The sequence below is a fragment of the Leiobunum rupestre genome, chromosome 9, assembly GCF_980474605.1.
Source record: "Leiobunum rupestre chromosome 9, qqLeiRupe1.1.hap1, whole genome shotgun sequence".
NCBI lineage: Eukaryota > Metazoa > Arthropoda > Arachnida > Opiliones > Sclerosomatidae > Leiobunum > Leiobunum rupestre.
The window spans coordinates 25,641,361-25,660,790 of NC_143392.1; the positions used below are offsets into that span (position 1 = coordinate 25,641,361).

The 19,430-nt window shown below is 37.8% G+C and overlaps 1 protein-coding gene across 1 annotated transcript; it reads right to left on the reverse strand.

Moving 5' to 3' along the window:
- Positions 1-10,953: 10,953 nt before the first annotated feature.
- Positions 10,954-17,414, reverse strand: LOC149926991 (leucine-rich repeat-containing protein 20-like). The gene is made up of 4 exons (XM_090158664.1): positions 17,022-17,414; positions 15,251-15,394; positions 13,088-13,255; positions 10,954-12,204 (listed from the first exon to the last, which is right to left on the reverse strand). The coding sequence occupies exons 1-4, from the start codon at positions 17,122-17,124 to the stop codon at positions 11,966-11,968; spliced, it is 654 nt and encodes a 217-aa protein (XP_090014790.1). The 5' UTR covers positions 17,125-17,414; the 3' UTR covers positions 10,954-11,965.
- Positions 17,415-19,430: the final 2,016 nt, after the last annotated feature.

Genomic DNA, 19,430 nt, shown 5'->3' on the forward strand with positions numbered 1-19,430 from the left:
GCCCAATAAAAAACCATTCAATATTAAAAATTTATCTTTGAAATAACGACTAAACGAAGGTATATCTGTGCCCTATTTTTGTATTTCACTCAGACGTTTTATGACGACGGGCGGACAACGTCGCCACATTTTTAGTCTAAGCTGATTTCTACCCTCGATAATTTGTTTTCCGTCACCAACAGTTTTGCGGACACAGCCTATTTTTATATATTAGTAGGCCAAAATGATTTGAATCATAGAAATCTCATAGGTAACTAGAATGCTGCCGCCTACGGCCGAGCTTGACGCCAGTTCGCCTTGAACCTTCAGCCAATGAGAGGCCGTAGAGTGGTTCCGCCAAGGAGGATAATAATCCTCCTTAGTTCTAGTTACCTATGAGATTTCTATGATTTGAATTAGCTGTTCAACTGAAACGTTTCTCTAAGTAAGTTTAATAGCATTATGGACAGAGTGGGAAATAAGGATTTTTTTTAAAGCGGACAGGTGACCAGTGACTCACCTGGCCTAGAATAAATAGACTGGACCACGAGCAGTTCACGTCGTCTGCTACATTAGAATAGCGTGTTTTAACTCTTAACCGTTTTTAATAGCTTGAATTCTAGGGCTGTGCGAGTACTCGAACATAATCTATTACTCGGAATTTTTTGAAGTCGAGTACTCGAACTGGACCTCGAATAATTAATTGGAAAATACTCGTCGATTATCGATTACCAAAAATTGCATAGTCAAGTACCCGATAACTCGATTAAGCTGCTGTAAGTTCAAAAATGGTTTTTGCAACTTTTTGGGGTTAAAATAATAAAAGGTACCTACAAGACGTAGAAACAACAAATACTTTGAATGACCTTGGGGATGGATCACGGTTTTTAATACGTACTGAGCTTGCACGGTTTTTCTCCAAGCAATATTATTAAGTTTTAGTTTTGGATGTCGGCTGGCGTTAGAACTTAGGACTCTTAAATATAAAGTTTATAAGAATTATTTTTTTTAACTTTTCTACAGTTATTTATTTCAATTCCTAGGTGCTAGGCCGACTTTGTTACTTGTTAGGCCTATGCCATCGTGTCAGTCTCACAGTCTGCCGCCTGAGTTTACTTAAACTGTATTTCATATAATGGGGTCTAGGGATAGCTATAGGTAAGCTCGATGTTGGAAAATTTGCTGTAAGTTATAAGCCGATAGCCGGTGGCAAAATTCGGAGTACAGAAAATTTTCTGTAAACGATAATTCGGCACCGAGTTAGAAGAGATATTGGGAATATCTTAAACACATTGGCCCTTCTCTGGAGCTTAGGCTGATTAATTTGAAAACTTCTGTTACATCTTTAAAGAAGTAAAATCAGATAAAGTGTCTGAGATAAATATTACTAAACACATTTTTATTGTAAAAATTATAGATAATTAAGTTGTTTTAGAAGATGTTGTTTAATTTTATAGAGTATATAATATACGAATATATTTTATTCACAACTTCGGCTATGGTCGCCATTTTGTGCGGGAGTTTTTTCTCTATGGGAAAAAGCATAGGTGACGTCGTGCCACGTGATACTGAAATCACTGTATACACCGAAATTTCCTAGAGGCGAATATTTTAGGAAAGTTCTAGATTCATGGGTGCACTTTTTACTATTCAACCGGGAGGGCTGGTGCCATTACTATAAATTAACGGGTACAATAACCCCCCCCCCCCCTTTTTACGCCACTCGAGGGGCCCCCAAAATTAAAAGTGCCAGGGGCCCAACAGTATGTAAAGACGGCCCTGAACATGTGTCTTGGGCCTTCTAGAAAAGGAGCATCCGCGAACAATGCGGGGGTCCACTGTCTCATCTGGCAGCCATTACAAGGGCTTGGCGAACTCGAAAACGAGTACGAATACATCATTAACGACAGAAAAACAAGTTTAATAATACAAAATACTTTTTAAGAAAACCTTTTATTTTTATATTTTTAACATTTAGTTTTGAAACTTTTAATTCTTATTTTTAACATTCCACATAGTTTTAACAGTTTCTTAACAAGGCTTAGAGAAAAAGTCTTTTTAACATCCCCCCAAAATGATTAATAATCAAAGGGCGTGCAGCTAAACGTAACCCACGCCAATCACCCAAAGCTTATGTTCTACCAAACTTGACATAAGACTCAAGAGTGTGTCAGTACGGTAAAAGTTTAGTTTGAAATAAAATATTTTACTTACGCAATAATTTTCGTGTCACTATTTTTTAGTTTATAGTACGTTATAATGTTTAACGAAAGCTCAGCGCGAAGTAAATAGTGGGAGTGGGAGACGGGGTTAGAACATCTAGGTCTACACAATTGGAAATTTTCTCCACTCCAGCGCCGCCGAGTGAGCGGTGGCGTCACCAGGATTTAGAAATTGTGGCGCTTACGTCATAAGCCCTGGTCAAGGGCGTCCCCTTTAGGGAAACCCCCCAAATTATGTTTTGGGAAGTTGAAAAATCGAGGTTGACTTGGCAAAATGATGTTTTTGGTGTCCCTTTCTTGTAGGAACCATTTAAAAAACAATTGTCTAGCGAATAAAAAAAGTCAATATAGTTGGCCGAATCAAGGCTTCTTCCCGTAGAGAAGGGGCTTTTTGGAAATTAGGAGGCGCTATTTGGAAATTTTAGGTGGCGCTTCAGAAATGTTTCGGGTGGCTCAAGCACCGCCTAAAACAACCTAAGCTACGTTCAGTTCACACATACCCTCGGAAACGTTTTGCCTCGTTTCGATCTCGCTGCGGTTCTTAGCGTTTGGAATTCTTTTGGTTCACACGTTTGATTTCCAGTGAGTTTTGAGGAAAATTGGGCACGCGTAGAAATATAATTAGAAGTTCGTCTGCTCACGCATTTGAGTGACGTTTCAAAACATTTTAATTAAAAATGAATGCACCCAGAAGAAATTTGTTGTATTTTTTAAACAAATAGACAAAAAGTTGCGAGACATTTTCTTCTAAAAACGGCATAAATATTTTATTAGGCGCAAAAAAAATTCGCGATTGACGATTTTTGTAAAAAAAAGGCTCATGGTTCACAAAAACCGACTCGATGACGTCACGAATCGCTGCCAAAATGGTCGACGAAGCGGTTCAGCCGAAGCGATGTGAAACGCTGGGACGCGCAACGGTAACTGTTCACACGAGAGTATGTGTGAACGTGGCTTAGGGGCAAGAGATAATCGCCTCAGACCAAAGACTAAATATACCGTTGCTAGTACTAGTCCATCTAGTAGGCTATATAGTCTATTGTGAGATTAGCTCCCGAAGTGTAACCCACCGATTTTGTTCAAACTCGGGGGATTGGTAGACGTTCATGAATCATGAAAAATCCTAAAGGGAATTTATTCAATGGGCAATCGTTTTGCCATGGCAACGAAATTTTTTTTTGACAATACAAAATATTAAATTTTCCCATTGAAAATAACATGGGATTTTTACCTCAAATTGATCAAAAGTTGATCAATTTTGATGTTTTTATTGTCAATTTTAATTTATTTTTCTTTTTGTGGCATTTTCGAAATTTTGAAATTTGTTTAAATTTTTCACAGGGGGGGGGGGGGGGGGGGCTAGGAATCGGTCAGAATCCCATGTTATTTTCAATGGGAAAATTTCAATTTTTTGTTGTCAAAAACATTTTTCTTTGCCATGGCAAAACGGTTGCCCATTGAATAAATTCCCTTTAGGATTTTTCATCGTACATGAAAGTCTACCAATCCCCCGAGTTTGAACAAAATCGGTGGGTTACACTTCGGGATGTCTCCTTGTCAGTAAATATTTTAAAGACTCACTTTTGGGTCTCATGTCGCTTTTGGTTCTACCTGGTGACAGAAAGGTGAATTTCGTTGATCGACCATAAATATGGATTTTTATACTCCCTTTGAGCCACGCATTTGAGGAAAATCTCTCACGAAACAACAATTTCAAACCGTTTATAATAATCAATAAAAATATTTTCGAATTTAAGCAGTTAAAATAAACAATCTAACGTATAATCGAGAAATAAGAATCAAGCAACAGTCCAACACGGATAAAACCTTCAAACAGCATTTATTATTCTTATTATAATAAAAACTTGTAGAGGGTCACTGAAATAGTTAGTGTAGGGAGCTGTTGGATCGCGTGGCATGAAGGGCTTGCCACTACCCTCCTACGCAATTTAACCCGGCCACCAGTTTAAAGGAAATGAAAGTTGCTAGATGACTTGGGCCTAAGGTGGTGCCTTGGGTATTAGCCTAGCTGATTATTATTATTATTATTTTTATTCCAGCATGGTTATTTTTGCATCTAATTTGTTATTAATATTAACATAAGTAACGTAATATCTTTGGAAGTACCTTTCGGAACTGGTAATTCGCTACACCCAACTCTCATTTTTGGTAGAAGCACTGACGGTTTGGCGGTTAGGTTAGGTCCAAAATTCTGCGTGTTAAAATTTCGTTCCGCCATATCTTGTGAAGACTCACTTCCCCGACTAGTACAGGCATTCTAGCCCAAAAAAGGGTCAACCCAGAATACATTAGAACGATTATGAAAATTTATATACTCAGAGAATTGAATGCGCTTTTTATCTTGGTGTGGTCTCCTTCTCACCCCCGTGGGGAAAATCCGCCATCTTGGAAAATGGCTGCCAAAATTTATAAAACTCTAGATAACGTTGGATTTAATTATCTGATTGGCTCGTGTTATATCTTAAAGTGTAGCTTAGGGCGCTCCGCAAGATTTTAAGCATATATCAAACCGGGAGCTACCAAACATGCATTGAAACAGGGTAAATTGATAAATTACCAAAATTAATAATGCTCAAATATAAAAATAGATGCACATTTGTTAGTAAACAATTTGAAAGCATTTATTTGCAAGCCCCCATTACTATTACAGTTATTATATATTACCAGTAAACAATACCTCTACTTGGAATGCTTATCCTGGCGTATCGCGTATGGTAAGATCACTCTGGCGGCTTTGGCCCAGCCTACGAGAGAAAACATCCCCTCTGCGCGCGCTCCCCTCTCACGTTGTTGTTTGTTAAGTTAACATAGTGACGTCAAATAAACCGTCAGCCACATCGAGACGAAAATCTGCCGCGATAAGCATTCCAAGTAGATATTATAGGTATCCGTAAATCTTTTTATATGATAACATGACAGTTCCTACACAACTCCCCTTACATTTGCACGAAATCATTTTTTTTTAATTTCGTTCGAGATGGGTTGTTATTATTTGGCGCAACCCCCACTCTTCGCCATTTATGCCGTTGCCAAGCAACGTTTGAACTCGGTGGTAGACTATTTACATGTGTTAGCTAGAACTTACCTAGAAGCTGCGCTTGTGGGTGGAAGAGTTTCCAGTTCAAAAGTGATGCTTATCGGTGAATTTCCCGTGGCTTTTGCGAATACAACGTAGCGTTGCTCATCTAATGTACTACTTTTAGTTTCACCATATAAGGACAGTAAGAAATATTTTCTTATAGCAGTAATTTTGGCGTAACTAGCTCCAGGCTTATTAAAAATCAAACATTTATGGACGTAGATCTTCGTTTTGTAGGTGGGTCGATCGCCCTTAGGAGCCTTTTCTGAAGGGCTAGGCTCCCCACCTACGTAGGTACAGTGTCGGCTGGATTTGATACAGCATCCACTCTCTATACCCCAGCTGTGCGTGAAGTAGAAGCTGGTCGCCTCATTGCTGTGCCCTTTGGCTACCCATGGCTGTTTTGTCACTTGTCCGGCTTGTGGATGCTGGCGTAGGGCATTCTGATGAGACCACCGGTGTAGTAAGCTTTTTGTTAGGCTTCTAGCACCGGTATATAAATTTTCTTCCATCGGTGTCTTCTGAATGACATCAACATCTTGGTAATTTTCATATTTTCAAAATCAACCACTGCCTTTGCTAAAAGAACGACAGTGTCACTTTTTGCTTTTATAGCTCTAAGACCAGGTGATTGTAATTTAGTAATAATAGGATATGTCAATATCACTTGTTTTTACAATTTTTAAGGAATGCGTCTTGCGAAGTCGTTGCAAGGTTATTTTCTTGGAATTTGATATCCGGAGTCATTGATTTTGCTTGACTTTTGGTTAAACCTTTTGAATAGCCGTCAAAAACAACAGTTATATTTTCTCCGTAGTGGCTTTTAACATATTTTACGTACAGGTTTAAGATAGCCCCGTATGTGCGAAGGTGAGGCCAGTACTTTACACGATGAAGCAGAAATCCACCATCCACTAAACCATATCCTTGGTAATTAAACGACTAACCTCCTCAAGCGTTGTAACGCGCAGACTATTATTCGAAACTGTTTTTGTGGATTTACAACAATATCTTCCCAAAGTTTAATACCTTTTTCATTGCCGTTTATAGAAACGACTTCCCTACCATTCTTTCCATTGAAATTTTGCCAATTTCTACAGTGGAATCACCATTTAGAGTTCCGTCTGCTACAGTATCCGAAGCCAGAGACACCAAAGTATTCTCGTACGTGAATGGTGTGTGGTCTCTCAGAATTTCCACTACCAGCCGTTACATAGCACACAACACCAATAGAGGACATTAGGGTATGGAGTCCCCCAAGCCGAGCTATTACCGATGACAATTTCTCGGGTAACCCCAAAACCATATCTACCGCCTTAATGTAAAGCGGCTGATCAATGGTAACCACACACGTTTTCTGGTCATATCGAGGACACTGATCACCTGCAAATAAAAGAGAAGTGTAAATCGTTGTCAAGTTCGATGGATTTAAGTTGATAAATGGCAGTATGATTACTTTGCTTGTAGTTTAAGGGTTTTCACATTTTGCACCTAATCGCGTGTAACCATTCCATTCTAGGGTAGAACTTGGTTGTTTCAATATATATCCACACATCCATATGAAGTCAAATATTTTGGCATTTTCAAGCGTTGTAGGAAAATCGTCTTCCAGTAAAATAGTAAAATAGTTGTTGCGATAATTTTGCTGAGACCCGATATACTAGGCTTTTGTTACGGTGCGATATTAACCTTTCCAAATGATCCAATAACGCTAGCTGGAATATCTACTAATTTGCGTGGCATTTTTAAAGCGGAAGAAGGTGTAACACATTATTCCTAATCAGTCGAGTGTTCGAACATTAACGTCTGCGTTCTCAAAAACAAATGGTTTAAACGAACAGTTCAAAATTTGGGACTCATTGAACACCAAAATACTGTTCTCAAATTTCGTTACTTCGTGGTAAGATGAACAGAATCCTAGATGTCAATTACATAACGCGAACCGATCTGCTTGTGGAGATGAACAGCCAGCCCAACTAAATAGGGGATATGAAAGAACATTGTTTTTTAACCGCTACTACAGCGTGTCCGATGCTGTTAAGCTTGACGTGGGTTGATCTCGAATCGTTTTTCCTTCCTGACACTTCTTTCAAAAATATTTCCAAGGTTATTGGAATTAGGTTAGCTGAGCCATTGTTTATCTCATCTTCTGATGGATATTCGTTCAGATTGTAAACGCGAGTTTGTATATCCTCTCTAATAATATTCGCAGCATTCTTTCGTCTTGCTCATTCGATTTTCTGCTTGAGTATCAACTATTAGATTATTTTTTCCAATAAGTTCAGATATTGTAACTTGTTTCACATAATACCAGATGCGTTTTTGTTTTAAATACTTCGTACTGTAAGGCTCCACTCCTTCAATACTACATTTTAAGGTTTTACTCGTTTAGGCGTTATGTTAATATGTAGCCTTTTTATAATTTTGGTTACTATTTTCAAAAATGGCAGACTTTTTTCTCTTCTTTAAACGTCTGATAGACAACAATGCGTAGAAGAGCGATTCGTACTATTTAAACAGTGAAATTTTAAGCAAATCACGAAATTTACAATTTATCCTGTTTCAATGCATATTTTCCAGCTTCCGGTTTGAAATGCATAGAACACAAATCGAGCGGAAAGCTCTAAGCTACACTTAATGCTATAGCACTAGCCATTCGGATAATTACATCCAACGTTATCTAGAGTTTTATTAATTTTGGCAGCCATTTTTCAAGATGGTGAATTTTCCCCAATGGGAGAAGAATTAGAGAGCACACCACGTTAAAGAGCGCATTCGATTCTATAAGTATGAAACTCGTAACCGCTCTAATTTGTTCTGGGTCAAACCCTAGAATGTCTGTACTCTATACGGGCAGAAAAGGGCCTAAAGGTATTCTTCCTAGGGTTCCATCACAGCACCCCCTTAAAAAGTTCAAACCGAAGGGCCCGCGACAACCTGGCCCGGAGCCCAAAATTTATCTGCACGGCCTTGAAATTATTTTTTATGTTGTATTATGTATAGTAAGAAAACTATAATTAAAAAAATAACGTGGCAAACTTATACATTTTATGTTACTTATGATAATAAAAGCCTATGGAACGTGATAAACTTATGTCTCTCATGATAATAATATAAGCCTATGGAACGTGGCAAACTTATGTTTCTTATGATAATAAGAGAGTGGCAAACTTATATTTCTTATGTTACTTATGATAATAATACTAGCCTAATTGTTTAAGTTACTTATGATAATAATACTAGTATATTGGTTTAAGTTACTTATGATAATAATACTAGCCTAATTGTTTAAGTTACTTATGATAATAACACCAGCCTAATTGTTTAAGTTACTTATGATAATAATAAAAGCATATGGAACGTGGCAAACTTATGTTTCTTACGTTACTTTTGATAATAAAAAGAGCTCTTATTCGGTTGAAAATTATTATTAGAAAGGAAACTGTTTATCGCGCAATGAAGCCGGGTCATGGAATTATCATATCGAGCTAAGTCGTTTTGTTTTTTCAATGAATTTGCTTCTGGTATATTTGGGTCATTGCCGCGGGCCCAGGCATAAGAGTATTATTTGAGTCAAATTAACCTGGAATCGATAACAATGTTTGTAACGATTATGCAGCTATGGTGCCGTTTCAGCCAACTCATACATGAGCCCTTTATAACCTACAAATTGGAATCCGAATCACCCAAATACCTATTTTAAAAATAATTAAATAATAATAATCAGCTAGGCTAATACCCAAGGCACTATACCTTAGCGACTTTTATTGCCATTAATTCAGGTGGCCGGGTTAGATTGCTTAGGAGGGTACTTGTATACGTATTTATTAATCCTAAAAGTGATTTTTTGCGTCTGTAAATTACGATGCAAATATTTTATGCCAAATAATGTACACGGTGTTAGCTAAAAAACGATGCAAGCTCAATAACTCCAAATGTATTTTAGCTAGGAATTTAAAATTTTCATGACACAGAACGTGCAGGGGGTAACTTGACAACGGAAATTTCCATGACCTTGAACCATGTCTTCAAGGTCATTTGAAATTTATCTCTTGAACCATTAGAGATACAAAGTTGGTTTCAATTTGAAAAGTGTTCCCCTTCACATTTTAGGTCTAAATGGCTTTGATACCACCTAATTTGACTAATGACAAGTCGAGGGAATTTAGACAAAAACAGGAAAATGTTGTACCACTTACCAGAGACCAGGTTGAAGGGCTATTACCTCGAAAAATACTCATGCTAGAGTATCAAAATGGTTCAAGGTCATGGAAATTTCCGTTATCAATTGCCCCCTCGCTCGTGCCCCCTGCACGTTCCGTGTGTCCTTAAAATTTCAAATTCCTAGCTAATACACATTTTGAGTTTTTGGCCCTGTATCGTTTTTTATTTAACACCCTGTATAACTATGTAATATAAGAAACAAAATACAGCCATGAATGGGATATAGGTCGCTTTTTTATATAAATAATGCGCGGAAGTTTGAATAGATAATAATTTAACCTTGATCTTTATTGGTTTGACAAACGATTTAAACACCTGATTCTTGAATATGCAAAATATCGTGCTTGGATTAATTACGGTAGGACCTAATCGTTTTCACCACGTTAGTGGTTTGTCGACATCCCGTAAACTCTACTAAAAAAGGTTTCGAAAATCTTGAAATAAACTAGAAAATATTTCTGAAATCTTGAAATAAACTAGAAAATATTTCAGAAATCTTGAAAATTTTAAAATTAACTATAGTCTTGGAAAATATTTCAGAAAACTTGAAATTTTTTAAATCAACTCCAAAATCTTGATATCCACTTGAAAATCTTGATGTCAACTTAACAATCTTGAAATCAACTTGATAACCTTGATATCATTTTGAAAATTTGGAAATCAACTTCAAAATCTTGGTATCAACTTCAATATATGGAAAATCTCGAAATAAATTTGAAAATCTCGATATTAATTTGAAAATCTCGAAATGAAATTGAAAATCTCGAAATGAAATTGAAAATCTCGAAATTAATTTAAAAATCTCGAAATTAATTTAAAAATCTCGAAATGAAATTGAAAATCTGGAAATCAATGTGAAAATCTCGAAATGAAATTGAAAATCTGGAAACCAATGTGAAAATCTTGAAATCCGGGCGAAAATCAGACCTAAATTTTCAAAATCATCATAGAAAAACGGATAATCATATTTAAAAATCCAAAAATTAGATTCCCAAACCACCAATATCCCGGTAATACTGGTACAGTTAGTCAGTTACTTTGAATTTACAGTGTTACTGCCAGGGCAAAATCTATATAGAGTACTTCAAAATTTGTTTTGGGATCCCCAAAGCGCAGAAGGCGGCTGTTAGCCTTTGATCTTTGTAAGTACCCCCTTTCGCTGGCGGCCCTCCCCCCTCGCCGTTGTCTCCTCTTTCGGGGATCCTCGGGTGGCCTCGTTAATAACCCCGCGCTGAGGATGTAATGAGGCACTTCCGGTTTGTGAGAGGGCAATTTGACTACCGCGACCCACCACGACAGGACACGTTAAGGATATACTTAAAATTTAACAACAGAAGCGCGTAAATTCACGGTAGGTTAGGCCTTTTCTTCCAGTTTGGAGTCGATATTTATAGAGCAACGATGAAAATATTATTGTTCATACCTGAATTTATTTTTTCAATTCATTTCATTTTATTCGCCTTATAACAAAATGTATTTTCTTTGAAAAGTGTAGGTTCATAATTTCATCAAAATCTAATAACATAAGTGTATAATATTTTCCGTAAGTAGGACACTTTCGTATTCTTCATAGGTAAAATTTTTACCCAGAGCTATTCACAACATTAACTATATTGTGTGTTCGGCGGCGTTTGGCGTCCACTAGGGGGATAGTTTCTTCCCGTGATGACGTTGCTTCTCGAATATACTCCCAGCAAATTTTTCGCAAAGGACTCACTTATGGGACAATATTATAGACTTTAGCTAATAATAATCAGGAAAAAGCCGTTTGTACAAAACGTTCGAATAGAATTTCAAAAGACAATGCGTCGAAAAATATGGCATGGTATCTAATCAAAATCTTCTACGTTAGCGAGTAGTATTAGAGAAATAGCAATATACATATAAAAACCGACCTAAGGTACGCGATTCAATCTCTTTTTTATAAAATCTATACACAAACAAAAAATATTTGTTATAAATACAAAATATAAAATAAAAATTATCAACTTATTAATAAATTAAACACCCACGTTTTCGAAGTTTCTTCTTGATTTCAGTTCGAAATAATCAAACAATGAGGAAATTTTTTAAGAGCAGCCACCGATTAGATGGCGCCACTAAGCTCATTCCACCAACGGGAAAGCGGATGAAAGGTCACGCTTTTCCATTGCAAAATAGAAAAGAAGGGGTGAAAATAGCTTAAACCCCGTAGTTCTTACTCAGTGGCGCCATCTATTTGGTAGCTGTTCTTATATATTTCCCTCATAAAATCGTTTATTTCGAGTCTAAATGGTTTTTTAAAAGAAACTCCGAAAAAAAGCTATACGCAATCACGGTTGTTGGAAAATTATCAACATTTCCAGCCATGTTGTTAATAATAATATTGTGGTATAAAAATACAAAGTCGAACCATGAGAATATGGCTCGACGCTCGTCACAATGGAGATGACAAACACGTTCACTGAGATTTCTGTTCGTCGCTGCTATTTCCACTGGACGGACTGGGCGGAGAGCTGCCAGATTCGTCTTCGAAGTCCGAGTCCGAGTCACTGTCGATGGGCAAATCACTGACCGCGATGACCAAACGGCCTGAGCTAAGTTCGCGAAGTTGTTGGTGGCAGGATGAATTTAAGGGGTTTTCTTCCAAGTTGACCTCGTGCAATGACGTCACGCCCTTCAGACGAAGCACGTCCACGTCTGGAAATAGTCGTCAGAGTTTCATTACCATCATTACCCAAATTACCATTAAATATCGCTTTTAAATTTAATTTAAAATTTAATTATAACCAGCTAGGCTAATACCCAAGGCACCACCTTAGGCCTAAGTCATCAAGCGACCTTTAAAGCCATTAATTCAGGTGGCCGGGTTACAATGCGTAGGAGGGTGGTAGCAAGCCCTTCATGCCACGCGAGCCAACAGCTCCCCACACTAACTATTACCGTTAACCTCAACAATATTTTATGGAAGGGGAAACCGAAGGGCTCGGGGGAAATATAGCTTAAGGGTAAAGTTATTCTAACGTTAAAAGTATAAGATCACCTAGTTTCATATTTCTACCACCAGGTTTATCAAAATGTAGGTGTAAATGGCACTGATTTCGTTAAATACAATTCATAGAGCGTGTGAGCAGTAGATTTTTCCATTTAAAATATATTCTAAATGCTTGTTGGTCTGACTCTGTGTAGTGTATGGCCAATTTTGAGCTAAACCTCTGCTGGGACTGAATGATATAATTTGGTAGTGTTGTATCTAGCGTTAGAGATTAATCACATGTGGGCTACAAATCTTATTCGTTTTTATTTAAAAAATAATTTGGGTTTTAATGGTCTTTGCTATTTAATCAATTATTTCCTAAATATTAACATAAATTTCAAGAACTAGTCGACTACTTTTTAAGAATCAGTGGCTGTAGCCTACCCCTTAGCAAATAGATTTAACCTCAAGCTATTCTATCTCGTAAGCATACCCATTTATCGATATGTTGAATGTACCAAAAAAAGAAGGTAATTTCTTGAAAATAAAGGAGGAGAAAAAGAGGGTCTTGAAAATAAAGGAGGAGAAAAAGAGGGGTGATGGTACCTGTAATGGAATTGTTTTTGGCGTCGAGACTGTGGATGGCCGTCATCTTGAAGACAACTCTGGGCATGGAGAAGAAACTGTTGTGAGAGATGTCCAGCCTCTTCAAATCGGAGAGATCGCGAAGCTCGTCTGGCAAAGTACTCAAGTGATTACGAGAGAGGTTCAACTCTGCGTAAACAAAACAATGACGTGAATAAAAAACATAATAACAGAAGAATATAAGACACATCTTTGAAAGAAGTATACATCTAAGCTTTAACGCTCTAGGCAGTTTCTAATGGAAGCGATTCTTTCACTAACGTTTTAACTGTTCCAATTTATCGGCGTAAGAATATTTACTTATTTATACAGGGTTACCAGTTTCTTCAGATCCAAATTCCCTGACTTTTCCAGGTTTTCCCTGATCACTTCTCAAGTTTTTTTATTCAAAAATTTTAAAATCTTCAACCTGAAACGTTTTCCATTTGCACTCAAAATTAAATTACCCGAAAATTTTTAAACCTGCTTTCAAATTTCCTGGTTTTTCAGGTTTCCAGGTGCTCTGGCAACCCTGTTATAGCCCATATTTACCCTATATAAGAGTTTTAGTAATTAACTATATAATGTATTTCCAGCACCGTAACCAGGATTTGATTTCAGGGTGGGCACGCAATGGAAACAAATAAAAAAAAAAAAATTGTACATACAACCATACGGTCCAGGGTGGGCACGGCCCGACCGCCCCCCCCCACCCTGTTTACGGCCCTGTGTATTTCACCCTGCACTAACACATTTTGAAAAATGTAGCGTGAACCTGCGAAGTAAGACATTCAGTCCCCGGACTAGCTCCTTTTGGGGGGCCTTCTTAAAACCTTTGAAACGTCTTGTTTTCGATACGGAGCAAAGAAGAAATTAACACGGCCTAGGACTATCAAATCTTGTAAGCGCTATATTTAGTCTTAGTAGCGAAAAGGTAGTTTGCTCTCCAAAACGTTGGTTGGCAAACCTGAAACGTAGGTAAACTAGGTATAGACATGGTTTCCTCCATGGTATAGATCATCCTTGGTTTAATACTTTAAACGCGAAAGGCGGGCAAGGCTTAAGGTTTTTCAAAGCGTATTGAGAAAATTATACGGAGATATCGCCTTCAGAATCACGATTATTGTTCATTAGTATGTATATTTATGATAGCAAATAATAGTTTTAACATTTATTACCTTTATAATGTAGAAATTACTAACAAGGAGACTACCCGAGGTGGTTATCACCGATTTTGTTGAAACTCGGGGGTTAAGTAGACCTTATGGTAGTATGAAAATTGCCAAAAGGAAAAGTTGCAATGGGCTTTAGTTTTCAGATGGCAACCGAAAATGTTTTTGACCTCTCAAAACAAAAAATCTCTATTTAAAAAAGCATGGGATTTTCTTGGTTTTACAGGGTACTTATTTACTTTAAAAAATTATATTTTCAAAACTTACCCAAAAAGATAAATTTGACCTATTTTGGGTAAAATTTATCAAGGATTTTGGGTAAAATTGATCAATTTTGATTTAATTTTAACAAAATTTGGGTAACCGAGAAAATCCCATGCTTTTTTAAATGGAGAGGTCAAACCATTTTCGGTTGCCATAGAAAAACTAAAGCCCATTTCAACTTTTCCCTTTGGAAATTTTCATACTACCATAAGGTCTACTTAACCCCCGAGTTTCAACAAAATCGGTGATAACCACCTCGGGTAGTCTCCTTGTAAGTTCAATCAAAACGAGGCGAGTAGCTCAAAATTTAAAATCCTATGGGAATTCTACGAGCTAATATGTCAAGAATCTTCTGCATTTTACAAATGTTTTCTCCGCTACTGCTCGCGTATGAATCGAGGGGCTATCCAATCATTCCAATGTTAGAAATTATGATTTCAGATTTCAAGTGATTTCAATATTTAATTGATTAAAGTTATTAAAGCTACTAAATTTACGTGATTTCACTGCTGATTTGTACACCTGGTATGAATATATCCAGATAACTATATTTTCTGGCCACATATCGCAATAACAAATCTGTATCCCTCCGAACACCTCTAGTTCGAAAACGAGACGTTTCACGATTTTGGGCGAGTTAGAGGCTTCTCTTATTATAGGCTTCTGGTAATACGCATACACACTCGGGGCAAAATTCCAGAAATATTACCGGTGATATTTGCGAATTTGACGGCGAATTTGGGCGGAATCTTCCTGAGAACGTTGCAGGAAAGATTGCAAGCCAGGAGCACCGTATTACGCATCAGATGATAAATTGCATCTGGGATAGACATCAACTGACAGTCGGATAAATCTTCGAAAAGGAAAAATGGGGTTATAAAAGAAAAAACTGGTTAAAAAGAAAGGGGAGTGCGGAGAAAGTTATAACAAAAAACTTTAAATTAAATTTAGATTTGGTTTCAGTTTTTCGGCAAAAATCTACATGCAAGTTAGCCCGTTATATAAATAGAATTTTAGCGAGAGGAAACAAGCGGAGGAGAGGGGAGGACTACACGTGGTTTCTTTCAAGGGAAAGAAGAAACGAGGGAGAGGAGAAATTGGGAAATTATTCTTGGCTAAGTCCATCCGGGATTGGGAGAGGATGGCGAAAGAGTTTAGTCGCTTCGTCTCTCTGGAAATCACTTTTATCGCAATTACGAGGAAAGCGCGAAGAATGGTTAAGTGCAGGCGTAAATCATCTTGATCTGGAAATTCCTAACAATCTATATACGCTCGGCAAATTGTTTCTCAGACCGGAAACCAGCGCCATACTGTCTACTCAAATTGACATAAACACATGGCCAAAGTTGAATTAGTGCCAATGGGATTTTTCCAAGCGTGTCAAAAGAGGGATTCTAGTTACGTCATTAGTTAAAACGTTCCGCGGATTAAAGTCCTCCTCGACGTAAATAAACGCGTTTGTTAGGTTAATTTAGCGTATGAATTATTGAAATCCCAAAAACAGTATAAATTAAGTAAACAAAGTCCAAAAGATTGCTTATGTTTGAAAACAAAGCAAACGTGTTTTTACAATAATACGAAATTCAATACGTTCTAATATTTATTATTTAGAACATAACCAAGGTCAATTAAAGGTGGTTTTCAGTAAGACAAATACGTGACGACAGCGACTGTCAACCCAAAAAGTATCCGTTAGGCCTAAAGGCTACTTTTCACTAGCGCAACAACGCCACGACGGCGAGCGCGACGCAAAAAAATTATATAGCTTGGGCTGCGTTCAATAACTAACTTCTTAAAATAATACGAAACTTCTGATCGCGTTAGCATTGGTTTCCACTATCGCGCTTAACGACGCGTCATTCAAGTTTGAGATGTACAAACGTTTAGACGCAAGAAAAGAAAAATGCATTATGACGCGTGTTAGTGGAAACCAAGCATTACCGTTCGGTCCGATTGCTTATCGTGACGTAAACGGGTTTTGAACGCCAAAACGCTCAAAACACGTTTAAAAGAATCAATCAAAATGGCGGCAAGCAGAAATCTTCTAAGTACGCGTTCAACAACCATACGTTTATTAAATGTATCAGAAAAACTTGCTAGTGGAACAGGTTAATTTAATACCTATAGCTGGAAGAAGCAAAAATCGTTCAAAAACTGTTACGGTTTTTCTGATACATAATCGCTGATAATCGGGAATGAATCATAAGGTTGTTAAACGCAGCCTTGGTTTCCACTAGCGCGCGTAACGATACGTCACTCAACTGTGGCAAGTACAAAGGTTTTTATTTTTTTTAAGCACGCTAAAGATTTACTGGAAACTAAGGCTTAGGCCTAACGGGTATTTTTTGCGTCAACGTTTTTTTCCCTAGTGAAAACCAGTCTTTACGCCTAATACAATTTTTTTTGCGTCGACGCTCGGCAGTGCGGTGGTTTTACCATGGTGAAAACCGGCCTTTAACAAAGTTAAAAAGACACAATACCAAGATTCTGATTTTCCTGCGCGTCGTTGACTCTCCAGACGACTTTGGTGACGGCTTTTCCAGCTGGGTTTGGTGGGTGAGCGAGGCGGAAAGCGGAAGACATCTTAGACGCCTCTTTTTTTAACTGCGTATCTAGTTTGGAAGATCCGGTAATGTCGAGATGTACCACAATGGTTCAAAGTACTCCAATCAACGTGGTAACAGTGGGCAAACGATAGATCTTCGAAGACGATGAAACGGTAAAACCAAAGCACCACGGTGCGTCGTCGAACGGCGAAGACTTCGCGTGTCTGTCCAAAGAGTTGGGAACTTCGAGAGACGACTGACACTGGCTACTGCGGGACACCAGTTCTTAGGTCGCTTTTTCTAACTGCGCAATTCTGTTGTCCCCCTGCCACTCCGGACTGCGCAATCCAGAATTTTGGCAAGCGAGGAACCACGCGAGAGATGGGGAAACGACGGCCGAGGACGGAAGTTATTTCTGGAACCAACAAACCCTCCCTTCTTCTCAAAATAAACAGCTCATCAACCCTTTCGACCCCCGCCCGCCCCGAGAAAGAACCCATCTTCATCCCAGCCGACTCTTTCCTCTCGATGCCACAATATTCCAGATCATCATCATCACAATTCTAAGATTTGGACTAGAAATAGTGAGCTAACCGGGCAGTAGCCGCCAAAATTGAAATTTCTTCAAGTACTTATAAAAATCTGAGCCACATGGATATGGTCAATTTTACCATAAGTTTATAATTTCATTTTACTTAAAGTGTACCAGTCCCATATCTTTCGCGTGTTAAACATTTTACTGAAAACCTATTCTAAAATGACCACACATTCAGGGTGGGGGCCTTGAAACTAATTCATTAGGCCTATATAGACGCTCTTTGGCTCGCCGTCACAGTTAGCGCGTGCAAGAATCATGACGTAGCGTTGGATAGGAGCTTGATAATAGGTCTTTCTATAAATTCAGCTACGCTTGCTGAACTTGTTTTTATGTTGCTCTTACGTCACGATGTCATAGCTTTATAAGAATAGTTTTAACACGCGCACGTGTAAATCCGAGGTTTCTCTCGCCTTAAGCGCGCGCTCGTAATATTACTTAAGTTAAAGCAGTGACGTAGTAGCTACATTTAAACAAGAAGGCCACGTTAGTTATAGACACATCTATTGGTTTTAAGTTGAGTATTGTTCTGGCTTATCTTTTCGGCCATGACGTCATTTCTACACAGTCCACACATAGCTCTCATTAATTATTTCGACTACCTGACCCACTTATGGCTAAGAATAATAGACTTATGATTATACCATAGGCCAAATATTGTCAAATAAGAAGCGTTTGGCAAAGAATATTAAGAAATTTGATAGTTCGTTGGAAGTTCACAATAAATAAACATTGATTTTGTATGTAAACAAACGCGTATTTTGGAATTGTAAGCGACGTTACGGAGTGGCAAGAGGATAGCTCTCGTTTTAAATTTAACTTGAAGATCAGACGAATGGACGAATGAGCGAAGGTCGGATGTCAACTTTACGACTGTCAACCTTCGAAAGGGAAAGTGCTCGTAAAATGCGTTACACAAGTCCTAGCCAGCTTGGGCGATTGGGACATCATCCAAAGAAAAAGACGGATGGCAATTACCGTCTCCAAGGTTTTGCCTCCTTGTCCATTATAAGTTCAATGATGATCCAGAAAAAGAATTGCCTCTCCAATAAAACCTCTGTACATCTTAGCCTTCGAAAAATATATGTATTCTTTCGCTATAAATATAACGACTATATGGCAAAATACGGCTAAGAAATTTTACGTAGTGTTGCAATAATAATTATATTTCGCGAATGAACTAAAGAAACAAAAAGTTTGCTTTTAAAAATCATTAATTTTATCCGTCTCCTACCCAAACTATACTTTGAAATCGGAACGGAATTATCTAATTTCAACTTAAAAATGTTTGACACTCTTTGCAAGCGTGAACACTTAAATTAGGTCAAAAATAGACAATGCGCCTGTAGAAATGTTCCACCGGCTGCGCACCGGTGTTTGGAGCTAGGTAGACATTTAGGAGATAAATGCGAAATAGTTATTAACGAGAAAACCCCCTGTAATTACTCTTAAAAGAAAGTCGAAATTTCGACGAACCAAAAAGTTGAATAACACTTTTTAAGAGGGAAATTATATTATTTTGGCTCCGTTCTCGGGTTAGATAACGAAACGAATTCTCGGAAAGAACTGAACATATAACCGGGCAATCTACCTCTCAAAAGGTGGCGGCGTTTTCTTTCAAAGAGAAAAAGAAGGATAGCAATTCTTTCGCAAGAGTTGTTAATACATTTTAGGCCTTGTCTCTAGACTTTGAAACTTTTATATAGAAGCCGTACGTCGATGACATCTTGCGGGAAAAGAAACAAGTT